Raw genomic sequence first — 18,090 nt, 5'->3', positions numbered from 1 at the left:
GAGAGACAGACAAAAGATGGATTGGTTGCCTCCCAGACACACCTGACCAGGGATCAAACCCATGACCTTTCTGTGCACGGGATGACGGTGGCCAGCGGGCCAGGGTGAAATGTGTTGTTTTCTCATGAGCACCATTAGTTGTCAAAATGGAAGGAATGGCCTTTATTCATGGACTACAGAACTGTGCAGGCATCTCGAGATTATCTGGTCTTTACTCAATATGGTCAGTTGACCACAAATATTGGCATCACTTGGGAATCTATTACACTCTAAGGTCACCCAGCTGTTTAGCATCAGAATCCAAACAATGGCATCTCTCCTCCCTATAAAAAAGGTAAAGCAGGGTCAAGGGAACAGAGAATAAGGAGTGTTGAGAGGGGGAGGGCTATTTTAAATAGGGTGGTCAGGAAAGGTCCACCTGAAAAAGCTACCTGAGCAAAGAGAGGAAGCCAGCTACATGGATAGCTGGGGAACTTCTATTCCAGGCAGAGGAAGCAGTGGGCCGGTGTGTGTGTGTGTTGGGGAGGTGGTTATTCGTATTGGAGAACAAGGAATAGTGTTTCCAAATTCCCAACAGATACTAAAGAATCAAAACTGCCAGGAGTTCTCAAAATCTTGTTATTCTAAAATACTTCCAACTCTCTTCATATTCTTTACTCGTTATCATGACCATCTGAAGCACTTGTTTAAAATGTAAGAACTCTTACATTTACAAGTGTTTACAGAACTGTTGCCCATAGCAAATATCAAATACTGGAGAACACGAGAACATCACTGGGAGCCATTTGAATAATGTAACACACAAATCTCCAAGCACAGTTAACGGCCCTTCACACAGAATCATGAGTTGGAAGATGCCAATTCAAGGGCTTATTTTGAATCAAAACATATTTCTTGGAACACCAGAGAATTTGTATAAAGTATACAATGAGTATTAACTTCTTAATATTTAGATTATTTGCAAGACTATTTCCCTGTTAAGCAACAGACAGGGCCAGCCAGGAACACACACTTACAATGTGGCACCAGCTCTGAGCAATCACATTGTAACCGTATCTCTCCCAGGTGCTCCTGTCTCAGATTCTGGAATGCTGACCTCGACTTCTCAAAAGCTCTTGCTTTTAACTCAGCGTCAGTGGATTTCTTCAGTAACATCTCTATGTCGATTGTTAAGGTTTAATTCTCAGGAGAATTAGAATACTTTCTCCCATTTTCCTGATTTCTCACTTGATTTTTTTTTTTTAAATTTGGAAAAACATAAACTTCCTGAGAAAGACGGGGAAGAATTCGAGCGTAGAAACACTGACAAGGAGGACAGTGAGGCTGGACTAACATGTACCAGGGAAGGAGGACAGGACTGGAGGGCCTGGTCCTTTAGGACTGGTGGGCATGGTGAGGACGCTGCGAGAAATAGGGAGCCATGGAGAGTCCTCAGCAGAGAGGGACATGGTTTGACTTAGGTTCTGAAAGCATCACTTGGGCTACTGCTTGAAGGTAGTGGGGGTGAGGAAGGCAGCTGTTAAAAGGTTACTGCCAAAATCGAGATGAGATGATGGCAGGATGCATTGAAGGCAGTGAGAAGTGGTTGGGTTCTGGATAGAGAGGGTCTTGCACAAACAACACTCCTTAATACAAAATCTTTTCTTACACAATCATAAGCATGTAATTCTGTAACAATACAGTATCACACTCAAATACACCATATGACATTTTAGGTGACATATTCAAATTAAAACTATAAATTATTACATCCATATTACTACCCTACCAACCACACTCAAGCAGGCCTTACTTCTGTGGGACCCTGTGTACTGAATGCAGAGCTGCTAGGACTGATAACTGATTTAGGATGTGCGAGAAAGAGGATTGAGGATGACTTCAAGATTTTTGGTCTGTGCCTGGGAGGAAGGAGTAAGCTTTTACCAAAATAGGTAAGAGGTTCGTGGTGGTGGAGGGGACTTGGAGAAGACTGTTTTTCTGCCATGTGAAGTTTATGCTTCTTACATCTAGGGGGAGGTGTCCACGTGGGCATGCCACATAGTCAGATACAAGAATGTGGACTTCAAGGGAGAAGTCTGAGCTGGAGATAGAAAGGCAGGATTTAGCCACATACGGCTGTATTTACAGCACCCCAGCACTGCCCTAGATTGGAGTTGTGGCTCTCTGAGTTAACTCACTTAACCTTTGTCTATTTGCTCTGCTGAAAAACACTTAAAGAATGCCTACCTAAAACGAGGATAAAGGGGTCAAGTACGTGAAAATGCATTGTAAACTGTAAAGTACCATTTAGACTGAAGAAAAAAAAAAAGCAGACATTTCATTGTACTAGGGATGACGAAAATCAGTTTGTGGACTCAACGAACCTCATGCACCCAGAATCAGAGAAATGACAAATAACAATTATTACCCTTTTTGGACTGTAGCCCAATTTGTGTCACTACTATTTTTAATTTACATGGCATTCAAACTTTACCAAGAACCTCACATACATGATCTTTTGGAGTTGCACAACAATCTTGTGAGCAAGATATTTTGCAATCCTCAACACAAAGGAGGAAACTGAGCCCAAATAGGGTAGCTGACCTGCAGGGCGCGCACCATATTGATAGTGACGGCAGAGCCATACAAGCACCCAGACATACTAGTTCAGAATTGACCTAAATCCGAACAAACCATTCTCCATCCACACAGTCCTCCGGAAACACGGAGGAGACAGTTGAGCTATCCCAGCTCCTGGGGTTCCGTCAGCTGCCCTCGATCCCCACGTCTCAAGTCAGGATGGTACAGCCCTTTTGTCTTATCGCGAGACTGGAAGCGTCGAGTCTCTGGTTGCCCGGGGAACCGCGTTCTCAGAAGCAGGGGCGCTTTGGCTCCGCAGCTCCTTTTACCTCCAGAGCAGCTGTGGTAGTAGGAAAGACCCCCGTCCTTTTTGCGGGACAGTGGGTGACGCTGCGAGTGTCTGCGGTGCGCTTGTGAGCCCTCAGGGCTCCGTCAACTGGCGACTAGCTCTCAGAGCTTCCTCCGGGAAGGTGAGGAACCGCACACGTTAGGAGACGGTTCCTAGCTGAGCTACGAGCCAATAAGTGAGCGGAGCGGAGTCGTGTCCGGCGCTGGGCCCGGAGACTGGCTGTTAGGGAGAGGGGCAGGGTCCGTGGCAGGCCGGGGGGCGGTCGGGGTGGGGGCGGGGTTGGGGAGGGTGTGCCTGGGAGCCTTGTCTGACCAACATCTTGGAATTTATATAAAAATCAATCATCAGCCATTTAAAATAGACCATAAATGGTAAACTATGAAAATAGGCATTTCTCTGAAAAAGTAAAAATAACAGGTGGCTAGCAATCATTAAGTAGAGGTTCAACTTCTCTTGTAATTAGAGCAATGGAAGTCAAACTCCAGATACTTTTTGGCACCAGACTGACAAAGAGGAAAAAAACTTTGAGGTTAAGCAGGTTGACTCCAGTCCAGTTTGGGGAAAGAGACTTTCATTTCATCATACCTTGTTGGTAGTGTGATTTGGTACAATGCTTCTGAAGAACAATTTGGCAGACTACCAGAATTTGAAATGCAAATGTTATTTATGCAATTCTGACTTACCTTCTGGAAGTATAAATACAACTACACAAAGCTTTGTAAAAAAGGTTAACTTAAAATTAAGGTATACTTTATATATGGTAAAATTCACTTTTAATGTGCAGCTCAATGAGCTTTGACAAACATAGTTGACACAACAATCAAAATACAGAACAATTTCATCATTTCCCCCCAAATCCCCTCGTACCCGTTTGTAGTTAACTCCTCCTGCCCCCAGCCCTAGCACTGCTCCTTATATTCCCTGCAGTTCGGTGTATTCCAGAATGGCCTATAACTGGCCCAATACAACAGAGCCTTTTGAATCTGGCTGTTTTCAACTTAGTATAATGCAGCTGAGATTTGTCCATGTTTTATATCAATTGTTTGCTCCCTTATTTTGCTGTGTAGTATGGCTTTGTATGTGATGCATGGGTCACCAGCCAGCAGTGATCACGGAACGCTGTGGATGGCTCGTCGAAACGCGAGAAAAACATACACAGAGACAATCAGGTCCTGTGGGGGAATAGGAACAGCAGGGCCACTCCTCACGTGGGTAGGGCCTTGGCCACCCTCCCTGGTGGGGAGAGCGCCCCGTTTCCCCCTCTGGAGAGGTTTTTTTTATTGGTTTTGTTTGCATAAGAATTCAGGTAAAACTCATTACTCATTGCTAGGAAGTAAGGATCAAACAATAGATAACAAGGAAGTCTGAGGGCCTATTTTGAGTCAGGATCAAAGAGCTGTAAAACTTTGAGGAACAAACTTCCTTCTTGGACCCTTCTCATTCAACTGAGAGCATTCTAAACAAAGAAGGTTTCACAGGATCTTACATATTCTTTCTTAGGCTTGATCACCCTGGGAATCCGCCCTTTCCAGCACAGAGCTGCACCATCCTGTCATTGTTTCAGGCTTAGGTGGAGCGAGGGAACTAAGGCAACCAAGAGATCAGGAGATTTTCTCCTAGACGACGAGGACTCAGGCTATGTCAAAGCCGAGGAGCAAGGGTCCATCACCCCCTTTTGCTGCAGCCCCCAAAGTCCTTTCTTGGGGGCCTCCCATGTGATCGTGCCTGTCTTAGATCATTCCCCCTTTGGGGAATCTTACCCGTCTTTGGCTAACCAACCAAGCTTTGGGGTTCAGTTATGAATGAAGCAGCAGAAGCAGCGGTCCTGCCAGGGAGATAAACTTTTGTCTCCTTGCTGGCTTACGGTCCCAAGGGTGTTCCCTTAGCCTTAGCCTAGGTGGGGGTTATAGCTTCTGATACCAGGCAGGGTGGTTCCCAACATGTATGGATGTACCACAGTTTGCTTATTTATTCCCTAGTTGAGGGACATTTGGATTGTTTCTAGTTTTTGGCAATTATTAATGAAGCTACTATAAACATTCATGTACAGGTTTAAGTATGAATATAAGTTTTATATCTTGGGTGGCTAATCATACCTAGGAGTGAGATTGTGGAGTCCTATGGTAAGAGTATGTTTAACTTTATAAGAAACTGCCAAGCAGTTCTGCAATATGGCTGTCCTGTTTGCATTCTCACAAGCAATATATGAAAGTTCCAGTTTCTCCCCAATTTTGACAGCATATGGTATTGTTAGTTAAAAAAAAAAAACTTTTTCACCATTCGAATGCATAGTGGTATTCATTGTGGTTTTAGTTCTCATTTCTTTGGTGACTAATGATGTTGAACATCTCACATGCTGGTTTGCCTTGCTCACATCTCTGGTGGTCTGTCTGATCAAATCTTTTGTTTTCTTCTTATTGGATCTTGCTACATCTGTATGTATTCTGGATACAAGTCCTTTGTCAGGTATGTGTTTTGCAAATATTTTTCTCAATATTTGGGTTTTGTTTTCCTTAACAGTGCCTTTTGAAGAGCAGAAATTTTAAATTTTGATGCATTTCAGTCAATATTTTATTTTATGAATCATGCTAACAAATTTCATATCTAACAAATCTTTGCCTAACCCACAAGCACACATATATTAGAGAAAGGTTTTTTAGGTTTGTGATCTATTTTGAGTGAATTTTTGTATTGCTTTTCATAGCAAGTACTCCATATTCAATCTAATTGAACTAACTAAAAAAATGCTACATTGACCCTGACCCGTGTGGCTCAGTTGGTTGGGTGTTGTCTCGTAAGGCCAAAGGTCACCGGTTCAATTCCCTGTCTGGGCACATTCTGGGTTGCAGGGCCCATCTTGGGGTTGGGGCTCAATGAGAAGCAACTGTTAGATGTGTGATGTTTCTCTTCCTCCCTTTCTCCCTCCCTTCCCCTTCTCTAAAAAAAAATAAACACAACCTTAAAAAATATACATCATATCTGTATGTGACACTGAAGTCTCTGAAATATATTAAGTGTGAAAAAGCAAGCTGCAAAGCACCATGCCATTTGTTTGTACTGTGGAATAGGTTGGTATAAAGGATAGAAAATTTGCATAGGCCTAAGAAAATGAGACTTACAAAAAATCTATTAATAGTGGTTCTTGTGGGGAAGGGCAATTTTGACTTTAAAGATGTTTATATTCTTCAGTTATATTTGATTCCCTCCCTTTCATAGGCAAATATTTTTTAAAACCATATTTTATTGATTATGCTAGTACAGTTGTCCATTTTTCCCTCTTTGCCCCCACCCAGTACCCTCCTTCCCTCCAGCAGTCCCCTCCTTAGTTCATGTCCATGGGTCATGCATGTAAGTTCTTTGGCTTCTCTGTTTCCTTCATTGTTCTTAACATCTCCCTATTTTGTACCTACCAATTTGTGCTTCTGTGCTGTGAAGGGGCACACACAAGATCGTGCCCACTTAATTTGCAGGTTCAGATTTGCAGACAATAAAAACCCCAAGTCAAATATGAATAACTGAACACTTTATTAAGTGAGAGCGAAGTGAAAGCAAGAATCAAGATCATACATCACTAGACGGGAGTTCACCAACACCCAAACATAGACGCTGGGGAATCCTGGAGAGGGCATTCGGGGTCTAACTGGGAAGGATCTGAGCAGAGCATGTTTCTCTTGGGTGAGATTCCAAAGTCTTACTTTGGGGGCTATGGTTCAATATCTTTTAGACAAAAGTGGCTGGTGATGCGCCAAAGGCCTTGTGTGACTTAACTAACCAGCAGGTCCCTCTGGGAGAAGGGCCAGTTCTCCCCAAAGGAACAGTTAAACATTAAAAGGTCTAATTTCCTGGGGAGAAGGGCCAGTGCTCCCTGGAAGACAGCATGCCTCTATTTCATTCTTACAATAAAGGTCATAGCTCGGGCATAAACAGGGAGGATTCTCAATGTCCCGTTAACTGGTCAGCTTCTTAATCCCTACACTTTTTCTCCATTCTCCCCCTCCCCCTTCCCAGCTGATAACCTTCCAGACAATCTCCATATCTATGATTCTGTTCCTGTTCTGCTTGTTTGCTTAGTTTGTTATTTAGATTCAATTATTGATAGTTGTGATTTTTTTGTCTTTTTAATGTTCATTGTCTTGATCTTCTTTTTCTTCTATAATTCCCTTTAGCATTTCATATAATAAGGTCTTGGTGGTGATGAACTCCTTTAGTTTTACCATGTCTGGGAAACACTTTATCTGCCTTTCGATTGTAAATGATAGCTTTGCTGGAGAGAGTAATCTAGGTTGTAGGTCTTTGCTTTTCATCACTTTGAATACTTCTTGTCAGTCCCTTCTAGCCTGCAATGTTTCTTTTGAGAAATCAGCTGACAGTCTTATGAGAACTCCTTTGTAGGTAACTCTCTGTTTTACTCTTGCTTCTTTTAAGATTATCTCTTTATCTTTAACATTTGGCATTTTGATTATGATGTGTCTTGGTGTGGTCCTGTTTGGGTCCATTTTGTTTGGGATTCACTGGTCTTCCTGGACTTGTATGTCTATTTCCTTCACCAGATTAGGGAAATTTTCTTTCATTGTTTTTTCAAATAAGTTTTCAATTTCTTGCGCTTCCTCTTCTCCTTGTGGCCCCCTTATGATTCAGATGTTGGTATGTTTAAAGATGTCCTAGAGGTTCTTTAGCCTATCTTCGTTTTTTTTTTTTTTTAATTCTTTTTCTTCCTGCTGTTCTTATTGAATGCTTTTTTCTTCCTTGTGTTCCAAATTGTTGATTTGATTCCCCACTTCATCCCCTTCACTGTTGGTTCCCTATAGTTTTTTTTTTTTTTTTTTTTTAAATTTCACTTAATGTAACTTTCATTTCTGCCTGGGTCTTTTTATTTTTTTATTATTTTTTTTTTATGCTGTTGAAGTGCCCAGTGAGTTCCTGGAGCATCCTGATAACCAGTGTTTTGAACTGTGCATCTGGCAGTTGGTTTATCTCCATTTCTGTTAGTTCTTTTTCTGAGGTTTTGTTCTCTTCTTTCATTTGAGCCATATTTCTTTGTCTCCTCCTTTTGGCAGCCTCCCTGTGTTTGTTTCTGTGAATTAGGTGGAGCTGCTTTGACTCCCATAGTAGCAGGGCCTATTGTAGAACAGCATACCAACAATTTGGATTGGGTGGAGCCTTAGGTAATTGCTAGGGTAGGGCAACCATGTCACTGCTCTGTTGCTCTGTGTTGAGGGAGGGCTCAGAGAGGGGACAGTGGCACTGCCTGGCCTCTGGAGTTTTGTCCAGGAGGAAGCTGCCTCCCAGCACTTGACCCATTGCCAGTCACTTCACTTTCTCCCCATATGACACTGATACCCTTCTAGCTGTTGTTGTGGTTCTGAATCCCAGAATAGGTGGGTCTGCCTGAGTCCTAAGTTTGTTAGAGACCCTTAAGGCGGGTCTCTTGAGAATCCTGCAGTTTCTTCCACCACTCCAACCTCCACTGGTTTTTACAGCCAGAAGTTACAGGGACTTGTCTTCCTGGTGCTGGAACCCTGGGCTGGTGGTCTGCTCTGGGCCTGGGATCCCTCACTCCTAAGGTATCCCTCCAGATTTTTATCTACCGCATGTGGATGTAGGACCACCTGCTCTGTGTTTTTGCACCTCTCCATCCCGATCCTCCTCTCTGCACCTCTCTGCTCTCTGCGTGTCTCTGCCCCTCCTACCTTCCTGGATGAATATGGTTTCTTAAAATCTTTGGTTGTTGGATTTCCATACAGCTTGATTTTCTGACAGTTCTGGGTAATATTCGTTTTATGGTCGTATTTTCTGCTATACAGGGTATGGCACAAATAACACCCCTTTTTTATTACAAAATCTTTTATTATACAATATAAGTATGTAATTATGTAACATAACAATATCACACTCAAGCACACCATAGGACATTTTAGGTGAAATGTTCAAATTAAGAACTATAAATCATTACACCCATATTATTAGCTACCAACCACACTCAAGCAGGCGTTAATTCTGCTGGACCCTGTACTTGTTCGAGGTGGCCAAGCGTGTTTACCTACACCTCCATCTTGACCAGAAGTCTGGAAAAGTATTTCTTATATAATAAGAATATAAAGTTAAAAGAACTACCATGAAATAATTTTTTAGATATTAAAATCATGAAAATAAATGTAAAGCTACTTTTTTTCCTTTAGGTTGGCTATTCATTATTACTAAACAGAGGAGGATTCATTTTCTTTTGATTCTTCCATTCATCCAAGAAATATCAGATCACAGTGGCCATGTGTCCTCATTTTGGTTTTAAATTATCCATGATAGGTGCATTTCTCACAAGGCTGTTTGAAAAAGTTTAATCTTGTTTGAAATGAACGGTGTAAAAATTTTGTACATTTTTATAGTGACTTGTTACAATTTAGAATCTGGTTATATATCCATTTATTTAATGATATATCATGAAGTAAATAATATTCTATTTTAATTTAATTTTTGATGTAATGAGAATTTGCTCATCCTACAATGTTAAGTGAGAAATTACGAGTCCAATTTTGTTGAAAGGACATAGCTCAGAATGGAAATGTGCCAATAATATTTAGCTCAGGGTGATGAATAATGGGTGACTTTTATTTATTTTTGGATATACTTTAATCTAAAAAATTTTTATCATAAATAAATTCTTTAATTATAAACTCAAGATATACTTAAAAGAAAAGGAAACCAGAAATACAGATAAGCAAAAAGTAAAAAAAAAAAAAGACACAAGAACATCCATGAAGGCATCAATCTATAACCCACCTCTGTTACTTCTTTGAGTTGTGATCTTCTTTCAGGTCCCTTTCTGTATATTTCTGTAATTAGAGATGTTGGGCTTGTTTTTTCTTTAGAAGATGCTGACAATTTTGGGGGGGGTTTGTGAATTTCTTGTTTATGACCTTAACCAGTTTTATATTGGAATGTTTCTTTTTCTTATTTATTGATAAGAGCTCTTTAAATATGTAAATTTATTAACTTTTGTGTATCATTTATGTTGTATGCATTTTTCCCAGTTTCTCAGGTGCCTTTAATTTAATTTAAAGTGTTTTTTGGGGGTGAGGTTTGACACTCAAGAGCATTAAACAGTAACCAAATCTATTAGTCTCCTCTGTTTTATTTATGCTCTTTATGTCATGCTTGATAAGCCATTAACCTCATAATTATGTAAATTGTCTTCAGGTTTCCTTCAAGCACACTGGAGATTTAATATTTTATATTATTATTTTTAAAATTAGGTTTGCCTTTATTAAAGTAATATAATATAAAATACCGAACTGTAATATAACATTCACAATGGAAAAAGAAAGAAGCAAACTTTAGTCTCATTCTCCAGAGGCAACCATCTGTACTTGTAAATATGGTGCTTATGTAGCTGTTGTTTGGCTTTGTCAATTTCTGGACATTCTCTTAGACTTTCTATTATGACAGATTAGATTTCTCATGCTACCTCTCCTATTACACACTCCTCCCTCACACATTCAATGTAACTAAGGCACAGTATTTGGTTAAATCAACATTTAGTGCTATGTATTATAAGTATTTTATTGTCATTTGATTGTTTTCTTTTTTGTACAGTGCTTCATTTTTCTTGTGGCACTTCTATGTGGCTGTTGAGATTTCTTCTCAAACTCTCAAATCCATCTATAAGTTCCTAATCCAATGCCCTTTGTCCTTACTTTTTCTATATGGCCAAATTCAAAGATTGTCAGTTACATTCCCACTCATCCTGGGAACTGTATTTAATTTAATTTATTATTTTCAAGAGCAAAAATAATATAATAGACCTATTTCTAAAGCAAGTTGAAAGATTTCAGGAGCCTTTTAGCTGATCCTCGTCACTGGCAGTTCCCTGGGCCTCTGCTGTTACTGACTTGCATTATACTAGCTCTGCACGTGCTTTCACCTCACTGCTCCCTCTGTAAGCTGCCATAAGTCTCCACTGACAAGCTGCTTAGGGCATTAGAAGACATTTGGCCTTTCAGTGCCTTATGCTTTTCGATTGTGACATGATGGGCCAGGGTGGTCCGTCATTCCACAATAATAATGTCAGTGCCTTCCTGAGCCCACACCCTTTTGCAGAGTTTGAGTAACATTGAGATCAATGCCTTTTTCATTTGCTGAGATGGAAAGAGTTGACCTACTGGTCCCTTAAGCATCAGCTTTGTCACACTGAATGGTTGAAGACCAAATCATATAATCCCTCTGTCTGCCTTGGGGAAGTATCAGATTGTTTATGTTTGTGCTTCCTCCTGTGTCTAGCTAGAACTTCCCTGTGCTCTGCCTATGCTGTTTGAAACAGAGAAAGAGGAATCATTTTGTAGGGTAAGGAGAGGACATTGTTATACTTCCTGAGCCAGATGCAAATGCCTTTCTTCATTTTGTGATGAGAGAAATGGTTTCATTCATAGTTGATTGGAATTGAGGAAAACATTTGTTGGATGATGCTCATTCACATAAAAGCTAAGTATCAAGAAGGCAAAATCTGGAATTCTCCCTATTTCTTCAATTATATTTAGTATGCATAATACCCATACATTATCTAACACATCTGGAATGTTCCTGATGAATGGCACAGTTTGGAAGGATCAACATGCCTTCAGTACCTAAGTTCTCCCACTAGTTTAAACCACCTTGCCTAATATTTCCTGCTTCAGAAAGCAGCACTAGAAATAGAGCAGCTAAAGTCATGGGAAGCCTGTCGATGGTGTCACACAGAAAATAGTTAAAGAGATTGGTGATAGATGAGGTCTGTCTGGACAAAGTCCAGCCATTGTTAATATTACAAGAACAGTTTGCACGACAACGAAGTAACCTGGCAGCCAAGGAGAGCAGACTGGAATGCACATGTATAAACAATGACAACTTCAATGTACTGGTCAGTAGGGGTGGTAGACACCATTGAGTGAGCATGTGTACTGTGTGGCTGTCACATTCAAAATGACTGAGCAAGTAGAGCAACAGGTCTGCATGAAAATTTGCATGAAGCTTGAACATTCCTCTGTGGAAACTATTAGAATGATTCAGAAGGCCTCAGCTATGGGTAACTGGTGATGGGCAGTTTCATCACAACAACATGCCTGCTCTTGCATCACATCTTATGGAGAGTTTTTTGGTGAAACATCAAATCACTCAGGTGACTCAGACCCCCTACAGCCCAGATTTGGCACCCTGAGACTTCTGGCTTTCCCCAAAACTAAAATCACCTTTGAAAAGGAAGAGATACCAGACCGTCGATGAAATTGAGGAAAATACGATGGGGCAGATGATGGCAATTGGGAGAACTGTGTGAGATCCCAAGGTACCTACTTTGAGGGGGACAGAGGCACCATTGTCCTATGTACAGTGTTTCTTGTATCTTCTTCAATAAATGTCTCTATTTTTCATATTACATGGCTTGATACTTGCTGGACAGACCTTGTATATAGGCAGATAATGAAAATCTGTCCCCTGGTAGAGAAAGTAGGTTTTGCTCTCTGTTGATTCAGAGGGCAGAAGTAGTATCATGAGTTTTAGAAGTGGGGGGTGGGGGTGGGGATTGATAGAAAAAGAGCAGTGACCTGGAGGTAGGCACTCCATGAAAATGTGGCACCAAGGAGAAGAGGAGAAATGGAGCTGGGAGAGAAGACTGGGCTGAAGTCTGAGCTAGAGTGGGAAAGGCTGCAATAAGGCAGGCAAAGCCAGAAGAAAATAGAGTCCTTAGTCAATCATTACGATAAAACATGAATCTTGGTTGAGAGGTGTGGTGCTCTGTGAGAGTATTCTCAGTCCAAGGACACAGTAAATGTTCCTGTTGGAGGCACTGGAAGCCATTAAGGTGGCATTCACTTCTGCATTCTGTTTTATCCACTTTCAGAATGTAACACCCTAGGCAGCACGTTTTCCACCCACAGTGACATGAGATTTAATGATCCACAAACACAGACATCTTTTCATGAAATTAGGGTGGTGTGATTTTGGCAGCAACATAATCCTTATAACAAAGGTTCTGAATTGCATATTAACACTAATGAAACATTTAAACACATGTCATAACTTGCTTTAAAATTTTTGTTTCAGGACATCAATGGATATTATAAAGGGGAACTTAGATGGAATTTCAAGACCAGCCTCACATTCAAGAACCCGTCCTGGGAGCAGATGTTCGAGTGCTTCTTTGGAGGTGCTCTCACCAGAGCCTGTGTCCTTCAAGGTACTTTGCTGTTTAGGAATGATTTAAACTCCTCCTCCTGACCTCTAGCAGTTGATAAATGAGGGTTGCCGTTGACATCCCATTTTAAGGTTCCTCTTTAGAGGGTGTGCTGGGAGCACTCGCAGGTTTCTTGATTTTTACTTGAGATCATTTTATGAGAAGGCTGTTGTTCCCTTCATCTCCCTTTCCTCCTCCTTCCCTCTTTTTTTTTTTTCTTTTTTTTGAGTGAGGCTTACTTTTGTAAGAAAGTTTTGTATTCCAAATTTGCTATGCCACCATTGACTCTTTCTGTGTCTGTGAAAACGACTTACTAATTTTAAAAATGTAGTTTGGTTAAGGCCACTAGGTATATGTTTAGTAGGTATATTATCTGGCCATGACTTCCTTTTCTTTAATACTCTCTTTTTAAAAAAATTTAAGGTAGGTTTGTTGTACAAAATTATACATCATGCTCATGTAAAAAGGCTTTCATATGTACAGTTTTAGGGTGAAGCCCAATGACAAATAATTTTACTTCCCTAAAACTCTCTCATGTCCTCCGTTTAAGCCATTAGGTTAGTAAAAAGAAATAATGCACATTTAAGACTCATGATATATTGGGACACTTTTAAATTTACCTGAGTAATAACAGTGGATTTAGACTGAACACATAGCATAAAAGGCATGACAATCATTTAACTCTTGCAATCATATTGTCACTCTGCCAACCATTTGCATATTTAAATATAGCCTAAGAAGACATGAAACTATAAAAAATCACAATGAAGTATAAAGTTTTGGCAGAAAATTAACTGATTTTTATGGTTTCCAATTATACAAGCAACTTATATCAAGGAAATATCTTTTAAAATTTTTTGTCAAATTTTTAAAGTATATTTTATTGATTATGCTATTACAATTGTCCCATTCCTTTTCTCCCTTTTAACCCACTCTGCCCTGTACCCCCCTCCTTAGTTCCCCCAGCATTCCCCCCCTTTAGTTCATGTCCATGGATCATACATATAAGTTCTTTGCTTTCTCCATTTCCTACACTATTTTTAACCTCCCTCTATTTTGTGTCTACCATTTATGCATCTCATGCCCTATACCTTTTGCCCCATTTTTCCCCCACACCCTCCCCACTGATAACCCTTCATGGGATCTCCATTTCTGTGATTCTGTTCCTGTTCTAGTTGTTTGCTTAGGTCATTTTTGTGTTTTTAGGCTTGGTTGTTGATAGTTGTGAGTTTGTTGTCATTTTACTGTTTGCATTTTTGATCTTCTTTTTTTTAGATAAGTCCATTTAACATTTAATATAATAAGGGCTGGGTGATGGTGAACTCCTTTAATTTGACCTTAGCTGGGAAGCACTTTATCTGCCCTTCCATTCTAAATGAAAGCTTTGCTGGATAGAGTAATCTTGGATGTAGGTCCTTGTCTTTCATGACTTTGAATATTCTTTCTAGCTCCTTCTTGCCTATAAGGTTTCTTTTGAAAAGTCATCTGACAGTCTTATGGGAACTCCTTTTAGGTAACTGTCTCCTTTTCTCTTGCTGCTTTTAAGATTCTTTCCTTATCTTTAATCTTGGGCAATGCAATTATGATGTGCCTTGGTATGTATTTCCTTGGGCCCAACTCTTTGGGACTCTCTGATCTTCCTGGACTTCCTGGAAGTCTGTTTCCTTTGCCAGATTGGGGAAGTTCTTCTTCATTATTTGTTCAAATAAGTTTTCAATTTCTTGCTCTTCATTTTTTCCTTCTGGAACCCTTATGATTTGGATGTTGGAACATTTAAAGTTTCCCAGAGGTTCCTAAGCCTCTGCTCATTTTTTTTTTTTTTTGAATTCTTGTTTCTTTATTCTGTTTTGGTTAAATGTTTATTTCTTTCTTCTCCAAACCATTGATGTGAGTCCCGATTTCCTTCCCTTCACTGTTGATTCCCTGTATACTTTCCTTTATTTCACTTTTCATAGCCTTCACTTTTTCCCCTATTTTGCAACCATATTCGAACAATTCTGTGAGCACCCTGATTACCAGTGTTGTGAACTCTGCATCTGATAGGTTGGCTATCTCTTCATTGCTTAGTTTTATTTTTTTTCTGGAAGTTTGATCTGTTCTTTCATTTGGGCTATATATATATTTTTTGTTTTGGCATGCCTGCTATGTAGTAAGGGGATGAGCCTTAGGTGTTCACCAAGGCAGGGCAACCCACTCACTGTGTTGTGGTGCTGTATGTGGGGAAGGGGTCTGAGAGGGAACAATGCCACTTGTTCAGGTCTCTGCTGGCTTTCAGTCACTGCCCCTGCTACCTACTAGCAAACTGGGGCCTTCTGGTGCTGATTCCCATGTGGGTGGGTTTGTGTACATTCCAGGACCCTGTTGATCTCTCCAACAAACTCTCCTGTGAGGCTGGGAGTTTCTCCTGCTGCCTCAACCTCCACAGGTTTTTTCAGTCAGAGGTTTTGAGGCTTTATTTCCCTGTGCTGGAACCCTGGCTTACACGGTCTGTCTTACTCCCCTGATGTTCCTCCTGGTTTAGCTGCACACGAATGTGGGACTGCCCGGCCTGCCAGCCACTGCCTTGCTGTGAGTCCTCTCCACCCCAGCTGCCTGTCTCTGCCCCTCATACCAGTCTGGATGAGTCTTTCTTCTTTAACTCTTTGGTTGTCAGACTTCCATACAGTTTGATTTTCTGGCATTTCTGATTATTTTTTGTTTTTAAATTCGTCCTTTGGCTTGTTGAGGAGGTGAAGTATATCTACCTACTTGTCCATCTTGGCCGAAAGTCCAGAATATTTCTTTTAAATTTTTGTTCAACACAGTTGTCCCACATTTTTCCCCATGGCTCTCCCCTGCCCTGCTAACCCCACTTCCTGCCCCTCATCCACCACTCCCACAGTCTATCCACATCCTGTTGTCCATGCATATGTATCCCTTATACATGTTCCTTGACTTGTCGCTTCCCTTTCTTTCCCCATTTCCCGCCTCCCCTCCCCTCTGGTCACTATCAGTTTGTTCTTTATTTCCACGTCTCTGGTTATATTTTGCCCTTTGTTTGTTTTGTTCATTAGGTTCCATTTGTAGGTGAGATCTATAATATTTGCCTTTCACCACCTGGCTTATTTCACTTAGCATAATGCTCTGCAGTTTTATCCACGTGGTCTGGAAGGGTAGGAGTTCATTTTTTCTTTCTGCTGTGTACTGTTACATTGTGTAAATGCACCACAATTTTTTGACCCAGACACTTACTTAGGGGCACCTAGGCTGTTTCCAGTACTTGGCTATTGTAAATTGTGCTGCTATGAACATTGGGGTGCATAGGTTCTTTGAATTGGTGTTTCAGGGTTTTTAGGGTACAATCCTAGCAATGAAATTACTGGATCAAAAGGCAGTTCCATTTTTAGTTTTCTGAGGAAATTCCATACTGTTTTCCACAGTGGCTGTACCAGTCTGTATTCCCACCAACAGTGTACTAGGATTCCATTTTCTCCACAACCTCACCAGCACTTGTTCGTTATTTTGTTAATGATGAACATTCTGGCTGGTATGAAGTGGTATCTCGTTGTGGTTTTAATTTGCATCTCTGATGGCTAGTGATGTGGAGCACCCTTTCATACATCTAGGGGCCATCTGTATGTCCTCCTTGGAGAAATGTCTGTTTAGGTCTTTAGCCCATTTTTTAAATTGGATTGTTTGTCTTCCTGGTTGAGTCATGTGAGTTCTTTTATATATTTTGGAGGTCAAACCCTTGTTCAAGGTATCATTGGCAAATATGGTCCCTCATAAGGTCAGTTCCCTTTTAATTTTGATGATGGTTTCTTTAGCTGTGCAGAAGCTTTTTATTTTGATGTGGTCCCATTTGTTTATTCTTTATATCCCTTGCCCTAGGGGATGTATCAGTGAAAATATTGCTGTGTGGAATATTTGAAATTTTCCTGCCTGTGTTCTCCTCTAGGACTTTCATGGTGTCACGACTTATATTTAAGTCTTTTATACATCTTGAGTTTATTCTGGTGTATGGCATAAGTTCGTGGTCTAGTTCATTTTTTTGCATATAGCTGTCCAGATCTCCCAAAACCATTTGTTGAAAGAGACTATCTTTACTCCATTTTATGCTTCTGCACCATTTGTCAAATATTACTTGACCATAGAGTCATAGGTTTATTTCTGGGCTATCTATTCTGTTCCATTGGTCTATGTGTCTGTTCTTATGCCAGTACCAGATTGTCTTGATTACAGTGGCCTTGTAATAGATTTTGATATCAGGTATGGTGATCCCTCCTACTTCATTCTTCTTTTTCAGAATTGCTGCAGCTATTTGGGGTCATTTATGGTTCCATATAAATTTTTGAAATATTTGTTCTATGTTTAATATGCCATTGGTATTTTGATAGGGATTATGTTGAATCTATAGATTGCTTTGGGTAGTATGGAGATTTTAATGATGTTAATTTTTCCAGTTCATGAACACAGTATATACTTCCATTTATTTGTGTCTTAATCTCTTTTTTCAGTGTTGTGTAGTTTCTGAGTACAGTCTTTTGCCTCCTTAGTTAAGTTTATTCCTAGGTATTTTATTTTTCTTGTTGCTATAGTAAATAGGATTTCCCCCCTAATTTCTGTTTCTGATAGTTCATTGTTGGTATACAAAAATGGCTTCAATTTCTGAATATTTACTTTGTATCTTGCTCTTTTGCCAGATTCACTTATTAGGTTGAGTAATTTTTTGATGGAGTTTATAGGGTTTTCTGTGTACACCATCATGTTGTCTGCAAATAATGACAGTTCTACTTCCTCCTTTCCACTTTGTTTGCCTTTTATTTTCTTTTTCTTGTCTAATTGCTATGGCTAGAACTTCCAATACTATGTTGAATAGAAGTGGTGAAAGTGGACCCTCTTGTCTTGTTCCTGATCTTAGTGGGAAAGCTTTTAGTTTTAGCTCTTTGACTATGATGTTGGCTGTAGGTTTCTTGTATATGGTTTTTATTATGTTGAGGAA

General features: G+C 40.2%; 1 protein-coding gene across 1 annotated transcript in view; it reads left to right on the top strand.

Moving 5' to 3' along the window:
• The first annotated feature begins 1,911 nt into the window (after positions 1-1,911).
• FSIP1 (fibrous sheath interacting protein 1) overlaps positions 1,912-18,090 on the top strand; it is a 222,067-nt gene continuing 205,888 nt past the window's right edge. Inside the window, exons 1-2 of the mRNA XM_028507852.2 lie at positions 1,912-3,029; positions 12,980-13,112. Coding sequence (XP_028363653.1) covers positions 12,987-13,112 — 126 coding nt within the window. The 5' untranslated portion in view covers positions 1,912-3,029; positions 12,980-12,986. The remainder of the gene's footprint in view (positions 3,030-12,979; positions 13,113-18,090) is intronic.

Source organism: Phyllostomus discolor, chromosome 1 (genome assembly GCF_004126475.2).
Source record: "Phyllostomus discolor isolate MPI-MPIP mPhyDis1 chromosome 1, mPhyDis1.pri.v3, whole genome shotgun sequence".
NCBI classification, from domain to species: domain Eukaryota; kingdom Metazoa; phylum Chordata; class Mammalia; order Chiroptera; family Phyllostomidae; genus Phyllostomus; species Phyllostomus discolor.
The sequence above is the reverse complement of the archived record's forward strand: the minus strand, read 5'-3'. Positions and strand labels throughout refer to the sequence as shown.